The 25080-nt window shown below is 41.9% G+C and overlaps 1 protein-coding gene across 1 annotated transcript; it reads right to left on the bottom strand.

The window, feature by feature from the left end:
- Positions 1–1423: 1423 nt before the first annotated feature.
- znrf2b (zinc and ring finger 2b) lies at positions 1424–24496 on the bottom strand. The gene is made up of 5 exons (XM_037785452.1): positions 23658–24496; positions 10393–10488; positions 3901–4006; positions 2649–2721; positions 1424–2527 (listed from the first exon to the last, which is right to left on the bottom strand). The coding sequence occupies exons 1-4, from the start codon at positions 24052–24054 to the stop codon at positions 2664–2666; spliced, it is 657 nt and encodes a 218-aa protein (XP_037641380.1). The 5' UTR covers positions 24055–24496; the 3' UTR covers positions 1424–2527; positions 2649–2663.
- Between the last annotated feature and the right edge of the window lie 584 nt (positions 24497–25080).

Raw genomic sequence — 25080 nt, 5'->3', positions numbered from 1 at the left:
CCCTTCTCATGAATGTAAAGACTGCATCATGCTTACAGCCTTTGCTGGTGCATTGCAGCATATTTTAGCAACCTGCAGATCAGCGGAAGAGTCTGACATCATTGGCAGGACCGAGTATAACGTCACCCGAGTCTGCGCATGCATGTGGGTCCTCATGCATGTGCACGAGACAAAACAAAACAGGGACCCTCGCATAGAAAAGCAGCTCCATGTTTCATTTAAAACAAAATTTAAATGTATATCTTTAAGAAAAATCTATTAATCTATTTACTCCAATCTGTGTTCCATTTCTATGACTGTTTGATTTGTTGTAATTCTGCTTACCTGTGATAATCAGTAATTCTGCACACTGAAGGAAGAATCAGCTGAAAAGGTCTGTGCTTGTTACTCTTCTGCATTACAAAATAATATGTTTTTGGCAAATGTGAACTTCAAAACACATTTTTTTACTCTGATAGGGAACCAGTTTAATCATATTTGTATCAACTAAAGTATGATCAAATGCTATAATTAAAACACAGCCTACATTATAGACTACATTACTGACTTTAAAAAACGGACGACAAAAAAGAAAGAAAGAAAAACAAATTCTCATTTGTTGTTATGAGATCCTATTCATGTTTTAAAATTATATTTTTCATGTTATATATAGTATTTTATTTTTCACTATACGCCAACTTGTTCCATTTTAAGAACACACTTTTCTTGTTATAACAACATCTTTATGGAGGTGCTGCCAAAATAAATGAATAAATGAATAAATGACTTGATAAAGAAATAAATATGTCACTAAATGTAGCAAAAATAATATTAAAAATAAATGTAGCCATTAATTGATAAAATGTGACATAAATTGATATTTCCATTTAATTTGCTTCTTAATTTCTGTGTATCAATTCCCTTATTTATTTACTCTTCTGTTTAATTTCCGCTTTTATTCATTTTCAATTTTTAAATTTAAATATTCATTTTTAGCATTTGTTTTTTATTCATTTATTTATTTGTTTGTTATTTTTATATTTATTTTTAAATACATGTATTTATTATTGTATTTCTGCATTTATTAAGTTATTTATTTCTGCACATTTTTCCCTTTAAGTTTCACCCCTTATTTATTTCCCCAACATTTGTTTATGTATTCTTTTCTTTATACATTTCTTTATGCATTTCTACCTCATTATGCAAATGAGGGGGCTGTCACTCAATGTGAGTCATAGGGTCAGAGCATACGGGTCCGAGTGCATAGATGACAAAAATATACAAATAAATACAAAATAAGTGCAAAAATAATTAAATCAATAAATAAATAACTAAATTAATTAATAAATAAATAAAAAACAGAATACGAAATAAATAAAGGAATTAATAAAAATATAAATAAATATAGAAGCAAATTAAAACAGAAATATCAATTTATGTCACATTTTACCAATTAATTAATGGCAACATTTATTTTTAATATTATTTTTGCGACATTTAATGACATTTATTTATCGAGTCATTTATTATTTATTAATTTTTTTTTTTTTTTTGCAAATTCGATCCATCTTGTTATATAAAAATTCTCGTTATTACACGAAATTAACGCATCTCTTTCATTATAACAAGAAAAATATCTTGTTATAACGTGAAAAGGGCCTTATTAAAACAAGAACATGTTCTTGTTGTAGCGACATACTGAGCAAATATTTGTCATGTTGGCAGCGGTTACTCTACTGTAGGCTCAGGTTGGTTATTCAGGGATCCTTTTCAGGATTGGGGGCAGGTTTCTGTACCTGAAGACCTCTACTCCATGGTATGTGATTAAAAAGCACTGATGATTGAGAGTGTGTATGTGTGTGTTTGACAATATTCACAGTTGATTGGCACCATTTTTGCAGCAGCCTCAGTTCTGAAAATGTCCGAGCTGCTAATGCAGACAGATATTTCTGCTGCTCTCCGCTCACTGGCTTGTTTCTCCTGGACTGGTAGAATGGCAGTTGTGGTGAGATGGTCCTGCAAGTCCATCCAGCCGGTCCAGCCGGTCCAGCTGGCTCTGCCAACGGTCTGGTCCTCCTCTGTCCTGCCCCGCAGTGGCTGGGCATCAAAACAACAAGGCACTGGTAGACACTGATGCTGAAGGAGGAGGGGAGGGACACAGTAAGGGATAATCCACACATGGCCCGACCCCCCCCCTCCAACCAGCCCCCGCCTCCAGGACCATGTCCACCACCTCCTCATGTGTCCTGGTGTACAATCAGCTGACATCTGCTGTCCAATGGCCACTCAGGAAGAGGAGCCCTGCCTGCCATAATGTCCTGTGTGGCTTTGAGTGTCAGGGCTGGAGAGGATGTGAGGCGCAGATCAGTCCAGCGTCGATGTGCAACTCAAACATAAACACAAGAGTCTGTATCCCTGAAGATTGCTTGAATGACATTTGGCACACAGTGGTACTACATTATTGGGTGGAGGGTTAAACTGATCACAGTGTCCAGCAGTCTCCCTGGATCCACACTTCACTGTGTAAATCACTCACATTGTGGAGTACCTGTCACCAAACAACCAACAGAGAATATTAAAAATATATAAACAAACAAATGGACAAAAAACATCCTACAATGACTAACAGAAAATAAATCCATTCTCTGGTGTGTTTGGAAACATTTTACCTGTGCAAAAACGCTTTAATCTGATGGATGCTCTGGGCATGATCTGTTCACTTCAAACCACTCATCTATACAGCTGGAGACGAAGGAAGGAAGAAGAGATGAGTAACAGCAGAGTGTGAAACTGAATGATAGATTATTGTACAGTACAGTCCTCGTCACATCCTCAACATCTTACTCAGTTTGTTCTGGTGGATCTGTTGGTAGTAGGTAGTAAAGCAGTAGGTAGTAGTAAGTAAAGCAGTAGTAAGTAAGCAGAAGGTAGTAAAGCAGTAGGCAGTAAAGCAGTAGGTAGTAAAGCAGTAGTAAGTTACGCAGTAGGTAGTAAAGCAATAGTTGGTAGGTAGTAAAGCAGTAGGTAGTAAAGCAATATTTGGTAGGTAGTAAAGCAGCAGGTAGTAGTAAGTAAAGCCGTAGTAAGTAAAGCAGCAGGTAGTAAAGCAGTAGGTAGTAAAGCAGCAGGTAGTAGTAAGTAAAGCAGTAGGTAGTAGAGCAGTAGGTAGTAAAGCAGTAGGTGGTAGGTAGTAAAGCAGTAGGTAGTAAAGCAATATTTGGTAGGTAGTAAAGCAGTAGGTAGTAAAGCAATATTTGGTAGGTAGTAAAGCAGCAGGTAGTAGTAAGTAAAGCCGTAGTAAGTAAAGCAGCAGGTAGTAAAGCAGTAGGTAGTAAAGCAATAGTTGGTAGGTAGTAAAGCAGTAGGTAGTAAAGCAATATTTGGTAGGTAGTAAAGCAGCAGGTAGTAAAGCAATAGTTGGTAGGTAGTAAAGCAGTAGGTAGTAAAGCAATATTTGGTGGGTAGTAAAGCAGCAGGTAGTAGTAAGTAAAGCCGTAGTAAGTAAAGCAGCAGGTAGTAAAGCAGTAGGTAGTAAAGCAGCAGGTAGTAGTAAGTAAAGCAGTAGGTAGTAGAGCAGTAGGTAGTAAAGCAGTAGGTAGTAGTAAGTAAAGCAGTAGGTAGTAAAGTAGTAGGTAGTAGTAAGTAAAGCAGTAGGTAGTAAAGTAGTAGGTAGTAAAGCAATAGTTGGTAGGTAGTAAAGCAGTAGGTAGTAAAGCAATATTTGGTAGGTAGTAAAGCAGTAGGTAGTAGTAAGTAAAGCAGTAGGTAGTAGTAAGTAAAGCAGTAGGTAGTAAAGCAGTAAGTAGTAGTAAGTAAAGCAGTAGGTAGTAAAGCAGTAGGTAGTAAAGCAGTAGGTAGTAGTAAGTAAAGCAAGGGAAAGAAATAAAGTCATGCAGCATTTTCCTAAACAGAGCTTCGTACCCTTTGTGGTAGATGCAGAGGCAGGGCAGGCGAGCGATGGTGTCTCCCTGCACCAGCTCCTCCAGGCAGATTGCACATTCTCCTGCATCCTTGGTCAGGACGTCCTCTGCAAGACAACAGATACATCACACCACGGGCATCACTAAAGATTATAGGGCTTACCTAAAAGAACATGAGATCAGCACATCAGTCTGCAGATATACAGGACAGATGCTCTTTTTAATTCAACTTTAACTTGCTTCACTTTTGTTTGTGTTTCAATTTATTATTATTTATAATATTTTTGTACAGATGTATACTGCTTAAAAGTCACTGTTTACTGTATATTCTGGTATTCTGGTCATCTTTGGTATAATGAAGTTTAAGGTTAACCAAATTACAGTGATCTTTGTTGTTTTATTTATTTTGATTTGATTTATTTGAAAAAGAAAAGAAAAATATATATATGTATATTACTTGTACATATTGATGCTGGTATTGTCTCAAAAATCCAGTATCAAGCTGCTTCTATTTTCTTTTCCTACTTGAAATAGAATATTTGCAGTGAGGGGCTGAGGCGGAGGAAAGCCCACAAGGTCAAGCAGTTTATTGTATGCAGGAATTCACTGCAATCTTCCCACTAGATTATGATGTCTTGTGTGCAAAGTTCATATTTGGTCCTGGGGTGGTGCTCAGGGAAAGCGTGTGGAGTTCCTTTGGTGACAATGAATATCCAGAGCAAAAATTCACAGATGTAAACTGGTGGGTCTTTGTGCAAAGCGATGCAGAAAGGCACTTCTGCAACTCCGGCAGCCATGATGTGTATAACAGCTAGAATATAGATGTACTGTATAGGTATGTCATAGTAACAAAGTAATAATGGGGTTTTGCTTGCACCCTCTGACTCACTCTGACTCACGTTATACTCCTCGGTCCGTGTTTCAAGACGGGTCGGGTGGGTTGCCAACAACGCCACAGACCCCTGACGCCTTTTATGTGGGCCGAGCCTTGATCTGGCGGCACGGTGCGGTTGGGGCACACTGAAAACAGTCCGCCCCGGTTGACGGTCGCACTACGAGCAGGGGGCCGTCCCTGGCAGGGAGAGAGGGCGCAGCGAGCCCTTTGTCCACGGTGCGGCGAGGTCCGGGCGGGGAGCGCTGTAAAGCTGCGGCCGCGAGCCACCTTTGCCCCGAGCCTTTCCGAGCCGACCTAGAGCCGGTCGCGGCGCACCGCCTCGTATTCGGGATTCCCCAGCCTGCCGTGTGTCGCTCACACCCTCCAGCTAAATAATATAAAAATACCATAATACAAATTGGTAGGACTATAGTATTGTTACATAGTAGTATTAATAATATAAAGCAACATACATATGTTAGATATGTCACCACTACTTATACTACTCCTTCCTTAGTGATAGTGAACATAATACATGTGTATTGTTGTAATTGAAGCTCAGAAAAATCCAGTGTGTCTCCACTACTATCTTGATATTGTTTATGCATGCTCACGGTGTAATTCTGGTATTTCCAAAATATCCCTGAAGGCAACAGTAATTTGTTAGCTCACATTTTAAATGGTTTATCAGTGTTACTAATACTACTACTACTGGGTTGAGTGTCCACCATGAAAACTCAACCCCTGTATAGGCCTACCGTGTAACAGCGTACATGTTTGTGTGTGTGTGTGTGTGTGTGTATACACACGCAGCAGTATTCATCTCTTCCTGCTATGCATAGCATTGGTCTGAAAATCTAAAGTCTAAAATGAAAGTGTGCACCATTAAACCCATCACCTGCAGCAAAACACACAGTCATTAGAACTGGCCTTACGTAACAGTGGATTAACCCACATAGGCCCGGAAAAGCTAGTTATTATGGGCTGCAGCACATGGCATCCAGCTCAGCTGAGGGGAAAACATCATTAACGTACTGACGGCGCCGGCCGTTCGTTCACACAGTCAAGAGACAGACAGAAAGAGAGAGGATAGTAATACTGATGTATGGGGCAGATATTGGCTTTGTTAAAAACGTTGCCGAGCATTGTTGTTCTCCACACCCAATCAGTAATAGGGATGTCACGAGAACTGAAACTTCGGTACCAAGTCGATGCCAAAATTGAAAAAAAGTGACGGTACTCTTTTTCTACAGTACCAAAGGTACCGTACGATGCCTGTAACGGTCGTTGGTAGGGATGTGACGGTGAGGAAATTTTCCCACCGGTTAATAAACTTGTGACAACACCGGTGTTACCGATTACACCGGACATTTTACAAGAAAAGATGACGGTCAATATGTGCAGAGCGCTGACTCTGATCTTTACTGTCGGGTGGCGGTGTGTCTGGTCTCTCCGGTAGAGCTTTTGCTGCGGGGCTCCGCTGCGGGGGTCTACCTGGTGCCACTGCTCCGTGCACACCAGCTGTGACGGCTCCATCCGCCTCGCGGCGCTTACCTGATTAACGTTATGGTTCCCTTATAGCGTTGGGATTAAACATGAAATATTGCCAAATAGGTACGTTTGCTTTTCGATTCGACAATAAATCCTCTGCGTCCTGCTCCAATGGGACCAGGACCAATGGGTCAACTCTTTTTATTTATTACTTAAAGGCTACATGCCTCTGTTTTTTGCAATGTTCAAATGTTTTTAATAAAAGAATACGTGTTGGATTACATGGGATTTATTGTTGTTTTTTACCGTGGTATCGAATTTGGTATCGAGAATGGTGGAAATTCACTGGTATTGGTATCGACTACTAGATTTCTGGTATCGTGACATCCCTAGTTGGTACTGCAGGATCACTTGATCCACACTGGTACCAAAAGACTTCACAATTATAGCAAAACTAACAGCAGTGATACTACGAATACATTTGTCTGCGTGTGAAAAACACTCAAAATTGAAAATTGGGAAAGTTTAGAGGAGCTTATGTTATTTTTGTGTTATTATTATGACTCAGCAAGAAAGATCAGGAACGAGCAGCTTTACTGCAGCAGGTTGACCTCAGAGCTGCAGTTTCTCCTTCGATGGTGTCTACTAGAATGACCGACTTGGCTCTGACAGTGTCACCAGTCTTTTTCACAGCAGGTCATAAATCTGAAACCGGGTCATGAATGCAGTTCTGTGGGAACACACACAGACGGGGGGGGAGGGCTGTGATGTTATGTACACATGACAGCTGTTGTTTGTGTGTGTGTGTGTGTGTGTGTGTCTGTCACTAACCAGCGGTGGATATATTTAGTGACCAGAGGTTTATGTGTGTGTGAAAATAAACAGTATTTCAAGGTCAAACCACACTCGTATTGACGTGAAGAGTGGGGAATTCTCAACTATACCATTTCCTGTTTCCTGCAGCATCATTCTGATTGGCTGTGTCAATCATTATCAAATTACGTCAGGGACAGATGGCCCCCTTGTATGTTCTTCGGTGGCAAAAATACATTTCTATATATCTGTTCTGACTAATAACAATGACGCACTTAAAATGGGACAAATCATGAAAAACCTACCACCCCACAAACTATGAAATAAGACAACCTAGTCAGCTTTTTGTGGGCTGCCGAGATCAGAAAACGGAATTCAACAAGAACGTTAGTTGCCAGATCTGGCGAGAGAAAGGCCTCGGACAAAATTAATTTCCTCCTGATTTGTCTGTCTGAAAAATGCCAATTTAGTGTCCGAATGTTCAGAAGATATGTGGCTTGTGAAAAATTGGGTCCAATATTTACTTTGGTGACTATGGGGCGAAAGAATCATAATGTGAAAAAAGTTATAATGTGTCTACACGTTCACTTCTCCCATTGGAGTGAATAAACTTCTAAAGGGGCGGTGCAGTGTCCAAACCAACATGACACAGATATAGAAAAAAGTGGTGTTATGGTATGGATGGCCTCTGAGCGAGGCCAACGGCGTTACCATGGTTTTGCACTCGGCGGCTCACGTTACCGCAGTCTTGGAAAGGGAGGAGAGAGCAGAGGGGTACTCAGTTGGTTGCAATCTGCAACCACACCACTAGATGCCACTAAATCCTACACATTTTATCTTTAAAGATGTAGTCAAGTTCAAGCATGAACCTGAAAATGAGAACAATATGTTCCCTTTAAAACTTGACTAACATATTAAGATTAGACAAGAAATATAAGTCAATGTGATGTTGACTGCAAAAAACACTTGATATATTGCACAAGCTGGCGAGTGTGTGTGTGTGTGTGTGTGTGTGTTATAGTGGAGGGCAGTCCTTGAATGACTAAAAGCAAACAACTGAGAGGAACATAAACATGCTGATTACAGACCTTCAGGGTCATATGAGTCAATGTGTGTGTGTGTGTGTGTGTGTGTGTGTGTGTGTGTGTGTGTGTGTTAAGCATGCAGGCAGACAGCAGGAAGGCCTGAGCGACTGATTATCTTATTAGAATGGCCACAAACACCACAGAGCAGCTGTGATCACTGGGTTAAGTGAGCGGGATGTGGGGACAGTGACACACATTCACTCTGGTAAACAAGTTCACATGAAGAGTTGTTTGTCAGGCCTCGTCTTTACACCACATCCCCCCTATTTAAAGACAGTTTAAAGAGGAAGTAAAATAAGTCAACCAACTGAAGCTGGTTTACTAAACGGATTTCCACTCTAATGAAGTATTATTATAACAAACATGACAAATGTCAGCATTTAAAAGAAAAAAAAAGAAGATCTGTGTCATCTTTTCGTGGCAAGAGCGCCGCCATGTCTCAGTACTCTGGCCCGTGCCGTCACATAGTTGGTTGGCTCGGCTGAGTTACAGGTACAACGGGAGAGACCGTGAAAGACGAAGACTGAGGAGACACAGGACAGAAGAAAACAAAAGGGGGGATACTAGTGTATTGTTCCTGGATGTAAAGATGAGTTTTACAATGTTAAAACCAAGGACAAAACAGATCAATTTCATAAACTGCCGCTGATACGGAGATCAGTAACGTTACTGCAGCGCTGGCTAGTGGCACTGAAAGAGCCCTCCATCAGGCATTCAGTCCAGCTGCAGCTGACTGTCTCCCCATCTCCTGTCCTCTCCCCTCCCTGATCACCTGGCTCTGTCTCCCCATCTCCTGTCCTCTCCCCTCCCTGATCACCTGGCTCTGTCTCCCCATCTCCTGTCCTCTCCCCTCCCTGATCACCTGGCTCTGTCTCCCCATCTCCTGTCCTCTCCCCTCACTGATCACCTAAATAAAAGAAAAACATAGCCAAGCCGATTGGGAGATGATACACCTGAACTCATATAATGTCATAATGCAAGCTCTGATTGATCCCAAATCTGCTGTGATAGTGGACAGGGGGTATTTTAAGGGATCTTTATCAAAAATCATTTTGTTGTGCTTTTATACTAAAAGTCAAATATTTGGCTGAACTCTCAAATATCAACATCAGCCTCAGATGTGTCACTCAAGTGAATAAAAAGCAGAGGCAGAAACAAAAGAGCCATAAACTTTTACATGTCTGACATGAATTCATTCTGCAGAACTGACGCAGAAATCTGGAAAATCGCCAATAAACCCTGAATGTGTCATGCTGCCTGTAACTGATATACAACAAGCCCGTATTTAGAGTTGGCTCTCAGGAGCAAAGTGCAGAGGGGTTGGCGGAATAATGTCCCCCAGTCACACTAACCATGGTTGTGATGTCATTAAATACATAAAAGAGTATAGCAGATCATTGATAAATAAAGAAGGAGCTGCCCCCGATCAACTGCAGTGTTACTCTACAGTTCTGGAAATATTACAAAAAGATTACACAGGAAGGCAGACTGCAAAAAGAGGATCATGTTACATAACCAGAAAGATGGGAGTGTCTAGTTTCATGAGAAATTAGCCATTTTTTAAACAGTGATGATCATCTCTAGAAGGACTGCACTTTTTTTCAGACCGAGTACAAGTATTTACATTTGGGTACTCGCCGATACTGAGTGCCGATACGAGTACTTCTCTGTGCCAAAAGACCTTCGTTAACAGCCAGCCTGAGGGTGTGAGCGACACACGGCAGGCTGGGGAGTTCCGCATACGAGGCGGTGCACCGCGACTGGCTCTAGGTCGGCTTGGAAAGGCTTGGGGCGAAGGTGGATCGCGGCCGCAGCTTTACAGCGCTCCCTGCCCGGACTTCGCCGCACCGTGGAAAAGGGCTTGCTGCGCCCTCTCTCCTCGCCGGGGAGGGACGGTGCGGCTGTTGACTGGGGCGGACTGTCCTCAGTGTGCCCCAACGTAAAAGGCTCCAGGGGTCTGCGGCGATGTCGGCAACCCACCCGACCTGTCTTGAAACACGGACCAAGGAGTCTAATGTGCGCGCGAGTCAGAGGGTGCAAGAAAAACCCTGATGCGCAGTGAAAGTGAGGGCCGGCTCCAGATCAGTGAATGTAAATGGGTTCTATGGGTACCCACGAGTCTCCCCTTCACAGACATGCCCACTTTATGATAATCACATGCAGTTTGGGGGCAAGTCATAGTCAGGTCAGCACATTATATTTGTAAAGTTAAAAAGGAACAGCCTCCTACCATTATATGTCACTCTGGGTTTGGTTAAGCACAAGACCAGGTGAAGATCCATCTCATCTGAGGACACAAACTTGGAGCACACGGGGCACTTGAAGCCTGCAAGAAAGAAAGGAAACACACAAGCAATGAGTAAGAGAATAATACACTCAGTGGACAGGTGGAAGGTGGAATATGAGGGAAAGTTCCTATTTCCTATCAGAGTTAAACTGAATCTAAGGCTGACACGACAATAACGTGGCAAACAGAGTTCTCACGTTGTTTTCTCTTCCCTGCAGCACCTTTTATTGAGGGGTTTGTGGACTGCATTTCCAGTGGTCACTTGTCAGTCTGTCCAGTACTGAAGGTGGCACTCTTATTTTTCATTCTAGCCTCAGTAGCTACTGATGCCAACTACCCAGTTCTTTTATTTATTGCAAACATATAGGATACATAACACAGGACTATCAGTGGATTTTACTCAAGAAAGCAGCACCCTACCAGACACAACTATATAGGGAGCCCTATTGTTTTAGCATGGGAGGATACTATACACAGTACTGTACTGTACTTTGTTATTGTTATTTATAGTGGTTATTTGCATAAAACACAATTCAAATGATTATGATTATTTAAATATTTGCTTTGATTAAAAAGCATCTTGATAAGTTGTTAGGAAGTTAAACAGGTCATAAGGCACAAACCTATTTACATTTGAACACATCATGATAACGTTGTAATTTACCTTCACCCAATAGTCATTTTTCCTGAGCAGACTTTGAACGCCTCATAATAATAACTCAATGGCACCTCCGTTGACGTTAGTCGCTCCGCTATTTAACCAAGCAGGACTGCGCTGCCCACCGGCTGCTAACAGCTAACGTTACTAACTCTCCTCCTGCTGACTTCAACACAGATTTATCAGGGAAAAATAAGGTGCGCCCCCTCAGGTTTAGTAGCGCCACGCTGTTGAGCACTTTTTTTCTGTTTGCCATGGTTCCGGTCCCAGACAAACTGAATCATGATTCAGCCTGCGTATGTGTCATTGTGCAGCGTAACTGTCAGAACATCAGGAAGAGGAATCGATAGTCACAGAAGCATGAGATGCCAAGAAAGTGGACAACTACGGTTATCTATACCCACTATTCAATTTTCATCAGAATTACAATCACAGATACGATAGCAAATCCTTCAGACTCCACTGACATCACCGAGCCCTTTGTCAAAGATTACCCTCATAGCAACCCTCATCCATCATCCATACAGCTCTGCAGAACGTCACATTATCACTGACAGGTGACAGACGTGCGTACTGTATGTGAAGCTTTCTACAATGGTAAAATCCATCCACATGCTGTCATACTGATGGGATAAATAGATTAGTGCAGCCAGAAGCAGGCGATCCACTGCTTGTCTGACCCATTTAAGTGAATCACAATGCACACATGCTCACACAGGATGCATCTCTCATGATTCTCCTGGCCATCTGCTGACGATTAGGAATGTGTAGTCTAGGTGTATTTATTTGAAAGAGGGATGAGGATGAATTCCAGCTCTGCACGACTCCACAAGTCATTCTGAAAAATGCTAAAAGCCAAAGCTGTGAGGCTGCGTTGATTCATCCAGTAAACTGTATGGAATGTTCACTCCAGGAAATTTAAGTTGCTGCTGTCCCTCATGCATGCGTGTCTGAGGTCATACCTGCTCTTGGCATGCATTAAAACGCCTCTTAAAAGTGTGTTTCTCCTAGAATCACTCACATAGGCTGGAACATGTACACATAAATGAAAAAAAGGTGTTATTTATAACCCTGGCTCAGCGTATATCTTTCAGTTCCTCTTATTTGTATTGCCCAACAGCAATGCAAACTCTGCTGCTGTGGATTCATATCCACAGAATTGATGAAAACAAAGTGAATTAAGACAACGTAGCGCGATCTGAAACAGCTGCTGCCTTGAGGTGCAAATACTGAAAGTTGCTGAAGAAAGGTGGAAATGTTTGGATGAAGATGATAATGCCACAGAAAGATATTTTTCTCTTTCTTCATGCAAACAAACCATAAACACCTCTTCTGATGAGGAAAATCCTATCATCGTTGTGCTCTGATAAAAGCCAAGAGGAAAAAAACATGTTGATGGTCAAAAAGATCCTTTCACTGCTTAGAGAGAACAGTGCCTCCTTTCTTACGGTTTTCGGTTTCAGTAAGAAGAGGAAGAACAAAAGAGGAAGAGCCAGAAGTATGGCACTGTTCTCAGAATACCGGTTTGGATGTTTTTGTGTGTGTTTTATACTACATACTGATACTTGCTCATTTGGCTGAAAACAAAGGTGATTTCCTTTAGTTCCTGAAAACGTAATGTCACTTTGTTAAAGCTTTTACAGTGGCTGCGTGTCGCATGTGTGTCGCTGATTTCTTCTACTTGCATCCTCGTTGCGTCCTCGTTGCGTCGTCTTTCAAAAAATGCATTGGCTATTTGTTTACCGGTGTTTTTTTGAAGGAGGTGGATGAGGAAGTGATTGGGTCATGTGAACTGCAGACTAAAGAGCCTGTCATCAACAAGAGGATGTGTGCAGAAGGCAATGCAGAAGATGTGGTTTTTCCACATTTGAAGAGGCTTGTAATTGTGAAGGTTTGCTGTTGTGCACACAAGATTGAGAAGATAGGTGCTAGAACCATACAATGGGCCTTTGGGCATCGGGAACAGTGTGAACGCCACCCAGTAAAAAAACTCCCATTACAGAAACTAAACAGAGCTGCCTAACAAGCATCAGGCCTTCAGTAGATTCTCCTCACTCAAGAGAACCTCTCAAGTAAATGTATCCCCAATCCTGGTGGACGCCTGCTGGAAGCCAGAGATGCAAATGAGAATCTACTTGGGCCAAAATCCATGAGTGATAGAACTGCTCTCGTTGGGTTCCTTTAGCCAAAAGAAAAACCGAGGGGGGAGGACAGAACTGAACTGGCACAGAACTGTGACGGACAAGCTAGCCAAGATGAACTGAAGTTGGGTTGAGGCTCAACATCTGAGGCTCAACATCTTGCCAAGGAGAGGGATCAATGGAAGGAGCTTACAGTGGCCTTATTTGACACAGGGGACGAAGAGAATTAAGTGAGCAAGTTATCTCCACATTAGGCCAAATAAACAGAAAGTATGCAAACACGAATGGCATCGAGTCAGTTTGGAACAAGTTTTGCATCTCATATCAAGCCTCATTGCAAACACACATACTGTATGGATAAATGCATGGTCTGCTAGTCTGTTGTGTAATAAATGGTGGTGCTCCATAGTGATTGGTTGTACTAATAATGCGGTCATCCCTTCATTGATTTGGTTAAATGAGTAAAAAATTTGGAAAGATACATCTGGTTCCCAAAAGACTTAAACTGGTGGAAATCCAACACAGAGTACAGTGACGTTCCGAGAGATGAATCTGTGAAGAAAGCTGCAGTTGTTTCATCCAACATCCACATAGGCTATGTATCACGATATTTTTTTTAAAGATTTTTAAAAACAACTTTTAAACGCCAGGATCAACAGATTTGATTCATTGGAGTCTATGCAGAGGTAGAAGGAAGTTACCGCATTTATTGTTGTAGTCTGAGCAACGTGACGTCATATCCGTTCTGTATCCGTCAAAAAACGAAACAAACCGCAGCGAGCCGAAACGAGAAAGTATAAAACGGCGGAGGGTCTGCGTGGATACGACCTGCACCATCACATGTTAAATACAAAGTGGTAAACACTACACATCCAGTAAAGTATGGAAACTAGGGATGTCCAAAATTAACCGTTTAACCGTTAACCGACATTAAGCATTTTAACCGATTAACGCCATCGGTTAAAACGGTTGAAAGAAATGTTAATAATTAACTCAAAAGCTGAGCGGCTCAGAGGAGCGGCTCGTTACTTTAAGGAGAAAAGCTGGTCCACCTTAAGAGGCAGAGCCGGAGTTGCAGGATACAGGAAGTTGGCTCCGGTCTCTGGCTCGCTTGAGCGGAGCGGAGGAGTTGTAGTTTCGTAGCATTTATTCACCGACAAATAAACTGTACACACACTGCTACACCTACGTTCACAGCTAGAACGCCACCAACAACCTCGTACTCACCGCCGCCACACACACACACGGTCTGTTGGAGACTCACTGAAGTTACGCAGACTACGTGTGTGGCGGTGGCGAGCACGAAGCCTCCGGCAATGCTAGAGCTGCTAACGTAGCACAAATACACACACTGTTTGTTGGACACTCGCTAAAGTTATGCCGGCAGACACACAGCTGACAACCTGCTAAACTAAACTAAATGTGGGAGAGACTTTTCACTACTTTTGGAAACTCCACCACAAATCAACGGTCACTGGAGTGGTCCTAAAATCAGTTCTTTTCTCCTGCATCCTATTCTCTGTGCTGACAAAGACCAATGTGACACACACAAACTCTACACACTGTTAACCACAACCCCTCACAGTTTGGACTGTATAAGCGCCGTGTCACTGCTCCCCATCTAATCTGCTGTTTGGAGAGCATCCCAGGGATCCGGGTTCATTATCCGCTGCCTTTAACTCAGCTCCCCATCCACCTGAATCAGCACATCCTGGACTCCATGCTATTAAATGGGATTTATGAATCATCATTTAATCGATCAGTTCGCTGATCATCGACAAACCTGGCTGCCCCCGGTCGCACAACACAGGCACTTTAATTCCCACTTTATTTTTTCACAAAGGCAGGCAAATTCTCAAGTTGAAAATTGCCCGAGATAGTAGTAGGTGAGTGTTTCAGAGGGCGGGCATCCATCAGGGCGAGCCAAATAACCTCGTCTGCTTCTGCAGTGCTCCTCTCTCCTCTCCTCTTTATTCTCTGGACCACCAGTTACAATCAAATGAAGCCTTTGGTCTGTATGGGCTTGTTTCTGATAGTCATTTGCCAAAGCTTAGTTTTCTCTCAGAAACACTTGAATACAATATTCTGAAAGGTTATTATGGGATTTTTGCCCAATGATGCCAAAAACATTCTGCCTACTGAAGTTTTAAGTAATAGTACTACAGTTACCAAAGCAGTTACTGAAAGCAACACGTTGACTGCACCAGTTTGGACCAGGATTGTTTCAGATTTTCAGAAGTTATTCTATCATAATAACGTGAAAGATACTATATTTACCTTTATGGACTTTGGGGGGGTTCTACTGTCTCCACATCCACCAGTGTGGTCAGTAAAAGTGACAGTAAAGGTTCCACCAAGTGCTGTGTGCTGTTAATCATCTGCTATCTGACACTCAGCAGATGGACAACACTTAACAAAAACAGCAAGGGGTGGTTTAAAAAAAGACAGAAGGCTGGCAAACAAACCAAAGGCTTTAAGTGTCTGCTGACTGGCTCTTCATGCTGTACATGTGGACGGGGCATGGCTGCATGAGTGTTGCCATAACAGGCACAGAATACACTCACACACAGTAAACCGAGCCTAGTTAGTCTGGAGTACACTACCTCAGTGTTTTTACTTTGCCTGTGAGTGTGTGTGTGTGTGTGTGTGTGCGTGTGTGTGTGTGTGTGTGTGTGTGGTCTGATCAGCAGGAGGGCTGTACTGGAACACAATGAAGTTCAAAGCAGCAGATTGTATGATAATCAAAAACCCGCAGCTTAAACACAAACTATTTTACATTTACTGTTAAAGGTCTTATCGATGAATGATTGAAAAAAAAAAAAAATACATCCACAGAGCTTTTAGAAACTTGCAGAATAAAAGGCTTTTCTTCAAACAATTATTATGATTGTGAATTAATCTTTTTTTTAAAAAGTTGACGGGTCCAAAATGAATGGGTTCCACTTCTAACAAGGCTTGTGAGCAGGGTCTGAAATGAACTTTTCTCACTTCCTGCCACACTTAGAAATTGTATCTGCCACTTTTGAAATCTCTGCGCTAAATGAAGGAATACAATTTTAGATCTGATGTCATTCAATGTTCAATATATTTAAGATAAAAAACATTATATACATGGTAAATTACAGCTTTGGAATTATGCCAATTATGCCAAATTGTAATTTTATGGGTTATTGTTGTTTGGACGATTATTCACAATCATAATATTTGTTTTTAGGAAAGCGATACTTTTATTCAGCATCTTTCTAAAAGCTCTGTGCATGTATTATTATTTGTTATTAATCGTCTACATAAAAATGTTATCAATAAGACCTTTAATAAATTATAGTAATTGTCCAAATTCCTGTTGATTTGGTGTGATAGTATCGTATCATGCGTTACTCCGGGATTCCCATCCCTATCTAAAACCATTCACACCCACACCTTTCCAACGACATAGTTGACGGCAACATGTCAGACCGTTTTTGTAACTTTCCACAACGGACAATCACAGACCATCAAGCTCATTTGACTCATGGACTGGCCAGGTGTGCAAAGGTGAGTAGGTATGTCCAAATTACAAAGCAGGAAGAAAGCAGCAAACGCAAGGTTCAAAACATCTCTTGCGCTATTCAAATGAAGGGAGTGAGCAGCAGAGATTAGGAGAGCAGGTTAGGTAGCCACTGGCTTATCTCATCAAGACAGATTTTAGCTAACCTGGACTGACTCAGCCACTAACACCAGGTCGGTGGTACATGAGCGAGTGGGCAGGCTTCCCATCACTGTTAATGAATAACGATGGCAACAGTAAAAAGAACTGTCAGACGGCGCTCTGCCTCCAATCTGGCTTCAGCTCTTTGCAGAAAACAAATGAGCAACAAACCAGATCATCAGCCGGCTCCTTTTAACATTCTCAAAGTACTTTGGACAGCTTCCTATCCCCTCACAGGTCAGCCCTGTCAATATAGCTTGCTATCTGTCAACGGCACGAATTTGCGGGTCAGGTAGCACCGTTTTGCGTGTCCTTGTGAAATACGGGATTTATGTGTTTTAGGGCTTCTAGCTGTGAATCTGAAAATGTACCCATATCACATTAAAATCACTAATGCCGACCTTTCACCAAACGACTTTTCAAGCGATTTCACCGTCGCAGGCATATTTCCAATGTCGTGATAAAATCCCTAGAGTTTTGCTGGAGTAGCGGCGCGCTCCCGTGATCTCGATGGTTTAGTGTAAGGTGGTCGTAAAACTCAGTCCGAGCTGTCTAGAGTCGGCCTTTTTCTCGTCTTGACGTTCCGATAAAATCAAACAAGTTTAATATTATCGTAAGTTCAGTGAGGCGAACATTGTCAACAACCAATAGGTTCGTTCTCTCCAGCACTAAACAGGAAGTCTTTGACGTGTCCTCCCATTTGTACCACGATAAGAGTGGAGAAGGGAAAAAAGCTGCAGCTCTCCAAATCACCGGTGAGTATGTTATATGCTATAGCTAGCTAGCTAACCACTGTGCCAAACAGGGCTACTTGCAAGCTAAGGTCAAGGAAAGATGAGAAGGAGAAGTCAGAAGGACTTAGGAAAAGACAACCGCGGAGTTCAGAGAATCCGACTGCTCTTTCACTATAAGCTCCGTCATTATGAAGCGACGGCGGCGGATGTTAGTGACGTCAGTCTGCTGTGGTGAAACTACAATGTTCTGAAGACGGACTACAAAAGGCGCTGCTCTCCCCGTGTGTTGTTAAACAGAGATACCACCGATCCTTCTGCTGCTGTAACACTTTACATCAACATATAATAAAGATCATCTGACCTAACGTGGACAACCAGTGAAAAATACCACGTCATTACCAAGGTTGGAACTGAAATAAACAAAGGAATATATGATAAATATTGAGTTAATTGTTGGAGTTATGGAGAAGGTGTAGGATCATATACTTCTTCCAACTTCTTTTGGGACATGTAATATTTATTTATGTTGATTATCTGTTAATTTGCTATATGTTCATTTTATTTGTTATTCTTATAAATAATGAATTAAAAATAAAGTGAAACAAAATGGTTGTCACTGTCTACTCATATTAAACATGAATAACCATATCTGTTTGTTATTATGAACGGTAGAATGGTGCATCGCTTTAAATGCTGCGGCCGCAAGGAATTGTGGGACGGCGTTATCTCCAGTGTATCCTCCGCTAGAGGAGATAATAAAGGAAGCATTGAAGCACCTTTCCTCAGCATATAGAGGATTCGACCAGCTCTTATCACGGCTGCTACGGAGATACTTCCGGGTCATTTCTCTCAGTTAGGAACCTTCCTAAACAAAGAGACTTTTCGACCGCAGCCCTTGTCTCCTGGTGACATCATCACTACAGTTTGTCGCTCTGCTGTTCACTGTAAGGGAGGGACCTGATCAAGGTCATAAATTAAAACTGAGCGGTACAATCATTGAAGTGTCCTAGTGTAAATAAGTGTCCTAATTAAATATTCACATGGAGGAAAAGTTTCACAAAATACTGATCACGACTTGTAACGTGTGATAATACAACAAAGCAGACATATAATAACAAAGCAGTGCAGTAATTGCAGGAATCATCAAACATAATTAACACCGAATCATAATGAACCTTAAATTGTCTGAAAAGGGGCTTAACCCACACACAGTGTCATCAAGCCAGCTTCTTATTGCTTCTGGCATCATTTGTCTGATTCATTCTTAACTACCGTTTTACAACCTAATCAGAAATAACACTTAGTAGTGCATTTTACAACTTGTTAAACTGATTGAACTTTAGTATGCATTGATATTGTTTGGTGCCGCAGCTGAACCATCAGACCCTGTCTAAGGTGAGTTACAGGCTGCTGGTATGTTTAACCAGCCTGGCCTTGGTGTAATAATCTACCTGTTTCTGTTTCTGATTCAGTCCATTTAAAGATACTGTAGAACTCCTTTATGTGGCTTACAAGATTTACTTCTCAACATTCCCTTTAATGTATTTAAAATTTGGGACGCGCCAAGAACAATGTGATACGCAACACGACTAAAAGGCCCAGACACACCAAACCAACATCAGAGAACTAGCTTTGTCTTGGCCAAAGTGTTGCATTTGAACACACCGCAAAGACGACAGCCAACAGCCAACTGGCATGTTGAGTGAGAGGAAAATATCTCTCTATACCTGTAGTCTGTATTCGCATTCAAAATAGCAAACTGGAAGACCGAGGACTGTGGATGTACAAGTTATGATACATATAGTGTAGGGCTGTCAACGTTTACGCGTTAACGCAAATTCATTTTTAATGTCACTAGTTTCTTTAACACATTAACGCAACTTGCGGTTTCTTAGGTTGTATCGGGCTCCGTTTTAAAGCTGGAGTGAAGATGTCAACCGTGTCATACGAGCATGTCGTGAAGGAGGTTAAATAACGCTCCAAACTTATACTCAATTTTGGCAAGGAAAAACTGTCATGGCTATTTTGGAAGGGGTCCCTTGACCTCTGACCTCAAGATATGTGAATGTAAACGGGTTCTATGGGTACCCACGAGTCTCCCCTTTACAGACATGCCCACTTTATGATAATCACATGCAGTTTGGGGCAAGTCATAGTCAAGTCAGCACACTGACACACTGACAGCTGTTGTTGCCTGTTGGGCTGCAGTTTGCCATGTTATGATTGGAGCATATTGTTTTATGCTAAATGCAGTACCTGTGAGGGTTTCTGGACAATATCTGTCAGTGTTTTGTGTTGTTAATTGATTTCCAGTAATACATATATACATACATTTGCATGAAGCAAGTTAATTTGCCCACTCCATGCCCACACCATGTTGATAATAATATGACATACTTAACAAATCTCCCTTTAAGGTACATTTTGAACAGATAAAAAATGTGATTAATTTGCGATTAATTAACTATGGACAATCAAGCGATCAATTGTGATTCAATAAGTTAATCGATTGACAGCCCTATATACATACATTAAATTATGCTCAGCTAAAAACAGATAGAAAATGGAGTGTTATGTTCGGAAAGTGGACTAATATGTTGTGCTGTCGCCACTACACTTTGAGAAAAACACAGAATAATGAGAGCAACACTGCAGAGGTGTGACTGTCACATTGTGCCGCCTCCGTTCCTCTTGGCAGTCATACACATGTATAGGAGGTGCTGTGTGGAAATGGATAACAGTTTGTTGCTATTGTTATAGAGAGACGTGTACAGAATACAATCTAGAGAATCTATAGCTCCGTATAACATTCAACTCTGATTTATCAAACCTTTGACCGTGCTCCTTTTAGCAGGGAAACAGAAAACAAGAGCTGCAGATGGAAAATGTTTGATTGCCCACGTAAAATGTCCCTCAAAGGTCCTTAAATCCAATTTGTGTCTGGGCCCCGGCCCACTATGAGCACATCCATGAAATCAAACAATTTAGATCTGTATCCATTTGGTGAAACCAGATTGCCGAGCTGTTATCACACTCTGCGATAGGAAGCTATATCCATTCAGATCACACAACGACAACAGGAACGTATTTCCGCCGTGAGCTTGCAGCTTACAGTCTAGCAGGGATGCAAATTCTATAGGCATCCCACACATGATAGTTACACACTTTGGACTATGACATCATCTCCCCGTACACCTTTAAATGTGTTCGGTTTTAAAAACAGGATAAACACAGACAGGAAATGAAGTCCGTAGCTGGTACTCTCCTATGATTAGGTTTGATTCAAGGATTTGAAGAGATCCAGAGTTCAACCCAGACCCTTTAGTGGCGGCCTGAGGGGCCTCATGTATACTCCCAGAGATATTTATTTAGTGCATGTACATGGTTGTTATCAGGAAGGCAAAGCTCTCCTATCAGGCTTGCAATGTCTGTGTCTTTTTAGTTGTCTCGCTGCCATTTCCTTCCTGACTGGAGTGCCAAAATGTTGCTACACAACAGACTGATGAATTTATAGTGTCTTCAGTTTCAGTGTGAGGTATCAAGGATGGGGGTGTGCAACACAGGAGATCTTTCAATGTTCTCTGCAAAGATGGACTTCAATGCAACTGTATTTCTGTACAAAATCTATAATCGACTTGAGCAACATTGGTGCTGCACGGCCGCAAAAATATGTCGGCCGCCGCTGAATTTTTTTCTTTTTACCACACGGCCGTCAGGAGAGAGGAGAGGGCTCCGACTTATCTCTTTAGAAACACTGGACTCTTCATATCCAGGTCAATTCACAGGTCACACACCTGTGAGTAAAGCATATAAATAAACAAGAATCTTTGCATTTACCTGATAATGTCAGCACAACGTTTATAACAACAGGAAGCAGGTAGATGTCAACATTGAAGCAAGCAATGCTGATCACAGATTCAGTATTATTATCATTTGCTAAAGGGAAAAGATTCCTGCAACTTCACGTGACTGTCGCAAAGTAACGTTACCGACAGCTTGTTAACCAGTAGTGGTACCATACGGAACCCGGCACGCATGTGAACCGCGGATTGATTACACAGTTTAACCGTCATCAACAGTTTTCACAGGGACTATTTCTTCTGGAGAAAGTAGTTCCAATTAGGGATGCACCGATACTGGTATCAGTATCGGGTCCGATACTGTGCTCACGTACTCATACTCGCAAAACGGCTCCGATACAACGGCTCCGATACCACTTTACGGCAGCGTGACGTTAACCTCTCGTCAGCATCTTTCGGGTCCTATCGCACGCACTCACGCTCCACCTTTCTAATGAAAACTGTTGACAACAAGGTCTTTGGATTATTCAGCATAATGGGAAACTGTTTAAGAGATACAAAATAGAGAGAACACAAGCTTTAAAACAACTGGACAACTACTACACACACACATTATCCCCCGCCCCCCTCAATTGATTGGTGCAGGTTAACCTTAATCTGTATTTCTCAGGCGTTCCTGGATCATCAGTGTTCAGCACACTTCAGTGAGTCTTTAAATTAAGACCTAACACCATTAACAGAGAGAACACCACACCACCACACAGTACGTGTGCATGTGCGCTCACTATGGATTCATCCGTGCACCATTATGAAGGATGGAAACTTAACGGGGTTGAGTTAATCATTAGGTGCCTTTCTGCTGACTCACACTCACTTTAACAACCTGCCATACAGGGGTGTGTACTGTGCATGCATGTGTGTTTGTTTTAGTACACACTACACTCACTTATGCACATTGATAAGAATAACCTATTTTAAATTGCTTGATGCAATATGATCAAATAAATAGTAGGAATTAAAGGGAACATCTCACATGGAGTATGAGGACGCATACAGAGCAATGTCATGACAGCTCGATCATGGACATTTTCAGTATCTCGTAATGAAAGATTTTCCAAATACTGTTCCAAAGCCTTAGTCTTGTCCTTGTTTGGCTGGGGGTCATGACCTCAGTAACCTATGGCCCTGCTATGCTCTTGTAAAACTTTTCCATATAATTCCCCACATGTGTTTTCAGATGTTAAAAAAGACCAAAAAAAGTTAGTTTTGTTTTCTGCTGTCACATGACCCATCCTCTGATCACTTTAGTAGAAGGCAGCTAGAGTAACACTTCATTCAGTTGTTTCTGAACACAGTGCTGCAGTGTTTAGAGCTCATGCAAAATAAAGAAACACTATTTGATTTTTACATGTGCACACTAACAGTTTGGTAACCATCCTTTAAAGGTCCCATATTGTAAAAAGTGAGATTTTCAGGTCTTTTATATTATAAAACAGGTTTAAGTGCTATATAAATACTGTGAAAGTATCGAAGTGCTCAATATACCGAGAAAGACACAAAGCCCGTATTCAGAAATGATGTGTTTGAAACAAGCCGTTAGGATTTCTCTCCATTTGTGATGTCACAAATATACAATATTTAGACCATTACACGGTTTTAAATGTAAATATTTTAAATGTGTCCCAGTTTATTTCCTGGTTGCAATGTATGTGAAGGACATCAGCTGACAGGAAGTAAACATGGACCCAAACTGTTGCCTAGCAACGCAATTCTGTTGCAATGAGTTAAAACGGAGCGTTTCAGAGAGAGGGTAAATACAGGCATATTCAAGCAGACAGGATGAGGAAAATAAAGTTTTTTTTAAACATTACAGCATGTATGCATGTTCTAGATGAAAAGTCATAACTTAACGAGAATAAAGTCATAACTTTACGATAAAAAAGTCATAACTTAACGAGAATAAAGTCATAACTTAACGAGAATAAAGTCATAACTTAACGAGAATAAAGTCATAACTGTTTAAAGGGCTTTTTGAACATTACAGCAGGTAAACATGTTCTAGTAGAAACACAAAGTATGACCCTGAAAATGAGCTGATATGGGACCTTTAAACTCTGCAGTAAACACTCGTGTGTGTCACTCCAGTCCAGTGAACCTGCTGAGCTGATGCGTCAACAGTCGTCTTACCTGCGAACAGGTGAGGCGACAGGTGAGCAGGTAGTGATCCTATCAGCAGCCTGGGTCCTCCTCCTCCGGCCTCCTCCGGGCTGCTGCCGCCGGACTCCTGCGAGCTGTAGGCTCCGCTGCTGGTCGGGATGTTGATCCCGGACTGAGGTCTGGTCCCGGACCTGGCCCTGGCTCCGAGCTGCTGGCTGGTGCTGCTGCTGCTGGTTCTGGTTCTGGTTCTACTGCTGGTGGAGGCTCCGGAGGCTCCGGGCGCATGAAACCTCTGCCCCCCGGAGGCGGTGGTCCTGCTGCTGCCGTTGCTGCTGGACGTGCTGGAGGGCAGGTCGGAGCCGGAGTAGGCTCTGGTCCGCCCGGTAGAGGCTGGATCAGCGGCCGGGCTGCTCTGCTTTGACCCCATGTTCACCTCCAGAGACTCGGATCAGAGATATAACTCAACTCTGCGTGCACATCATGCACACATCAGTCAGGGAGAAGTTGATCCGACCCGCTGCTGACAGGATAATGAAGCTAAAGACGAGAGTGAAGTGAGTAGTAGTTGTTGTGTGCTGCAGGATCCGGAGCTCCGAGCCTTCAGAGTCCGCTCCTCCATGGCTCCAGAGCGGCCGCATGAAGGAGTGAAGAGCCGGGCTCCTCACACCTCCACCTCCAGCTGCAGCTGCCTGCAGGACAACGCATCGCTCAGAGAGATGGAGGAGAACGAGCTGCTGCACTGGAACCGTTTAATCAGCTGAGAGGAGCAGACTACAGCTGTCAAGCTACAGCTGGTGTGCATGAGCATTTCCGCTGAGGAGTTTCACAATAAAACCAGTGCGGTGTTTTTTTTATTATAGGGAGCATTCACAGCTCCCAGCTAGTGATGGCGAGCTGAAGCTTCACGAAGCTTTCCAGCAAATTGGTTTGAGAATAAAGTCATAACTTTACGAGAAAAAAGTCATAATATAATGAGAATAAAGTCATTACTTTATGAGAAAAAAGTCATAACTTTACGACAATATAAAGTCATAACTTAGCATATAATAAGCATTTTCTGAAAGTTACATATAGTACCTTTAAAGGGCAATTACATAAAAAGCAAATAAAATAAAATAAAAACAGGAGTGCCTCCATATGCAGATATAACAAATTTAATCAGAGGTTTCAGATAGCCTATTCATTTTGGGTAATTTTTGAGGCTGTACATTGTGGTACTGTTTGTATTGCGTTACACTGGAGGTGTGTCTAGCTCTACCTTGATTTCTATAAATACTGCCAAAAGTTTTAAACCATTATCAGTGTTAATATACTAAACAGGACATTTGACAGTTAAAATTGGAAAGATGTCACTATCTGAGTTTTGCTAAGATAGATAGATAGATAGATAGATAGATAGATAGATACAGTAGATAGATAGATAGATAGTAACTTTATTGATCCCGAGGGAAAT

The sequence above is a fragment of the Sebastes umbrosus genome, chromosome 11 (genome assembly GCF_015220745.1).
Source record: "Sebastes umbrosus isolate fSebUmb1 chromosome 11, fSebUmb1.pri, whole genome shotgun sequence".
In the NCBI taxonomy this organism is placed as follows: Eukaryota; Metazoa; Chordata; class Actinopteri; order Perciformes; family Sebastidae; genus Sebastes; species Sebastes umbrosus.
This window is presented reverse-complemented; position numbering and strand designations above follow the sequence as displayed.

Bases quoted from the DNA above. Each gene is read 5' to 3' on its own strand.
- znrf2b (XM_037785452.1), bottom strand. From the start codon at position 24,054: ATGGGGTCAAAGCAGAGCAGCCCGGCCGCTGATCCAGCCTCTACCGGG. The intron at 4,007-10,392 runs GTAGGAGGCTGT...GTTGTCTTGCAG, and splicing joins ACCCAGAGTGACATATAATG to AGGACGTCCTGACCAAGGAT. The intron at 2,722-3,900 runs GTACGAAGCTCT...CTTCGTCTCCAG, and splicing joins CTCTGCATCTACCACAAAGG to CTGTATAGATGAGTGGTTTG.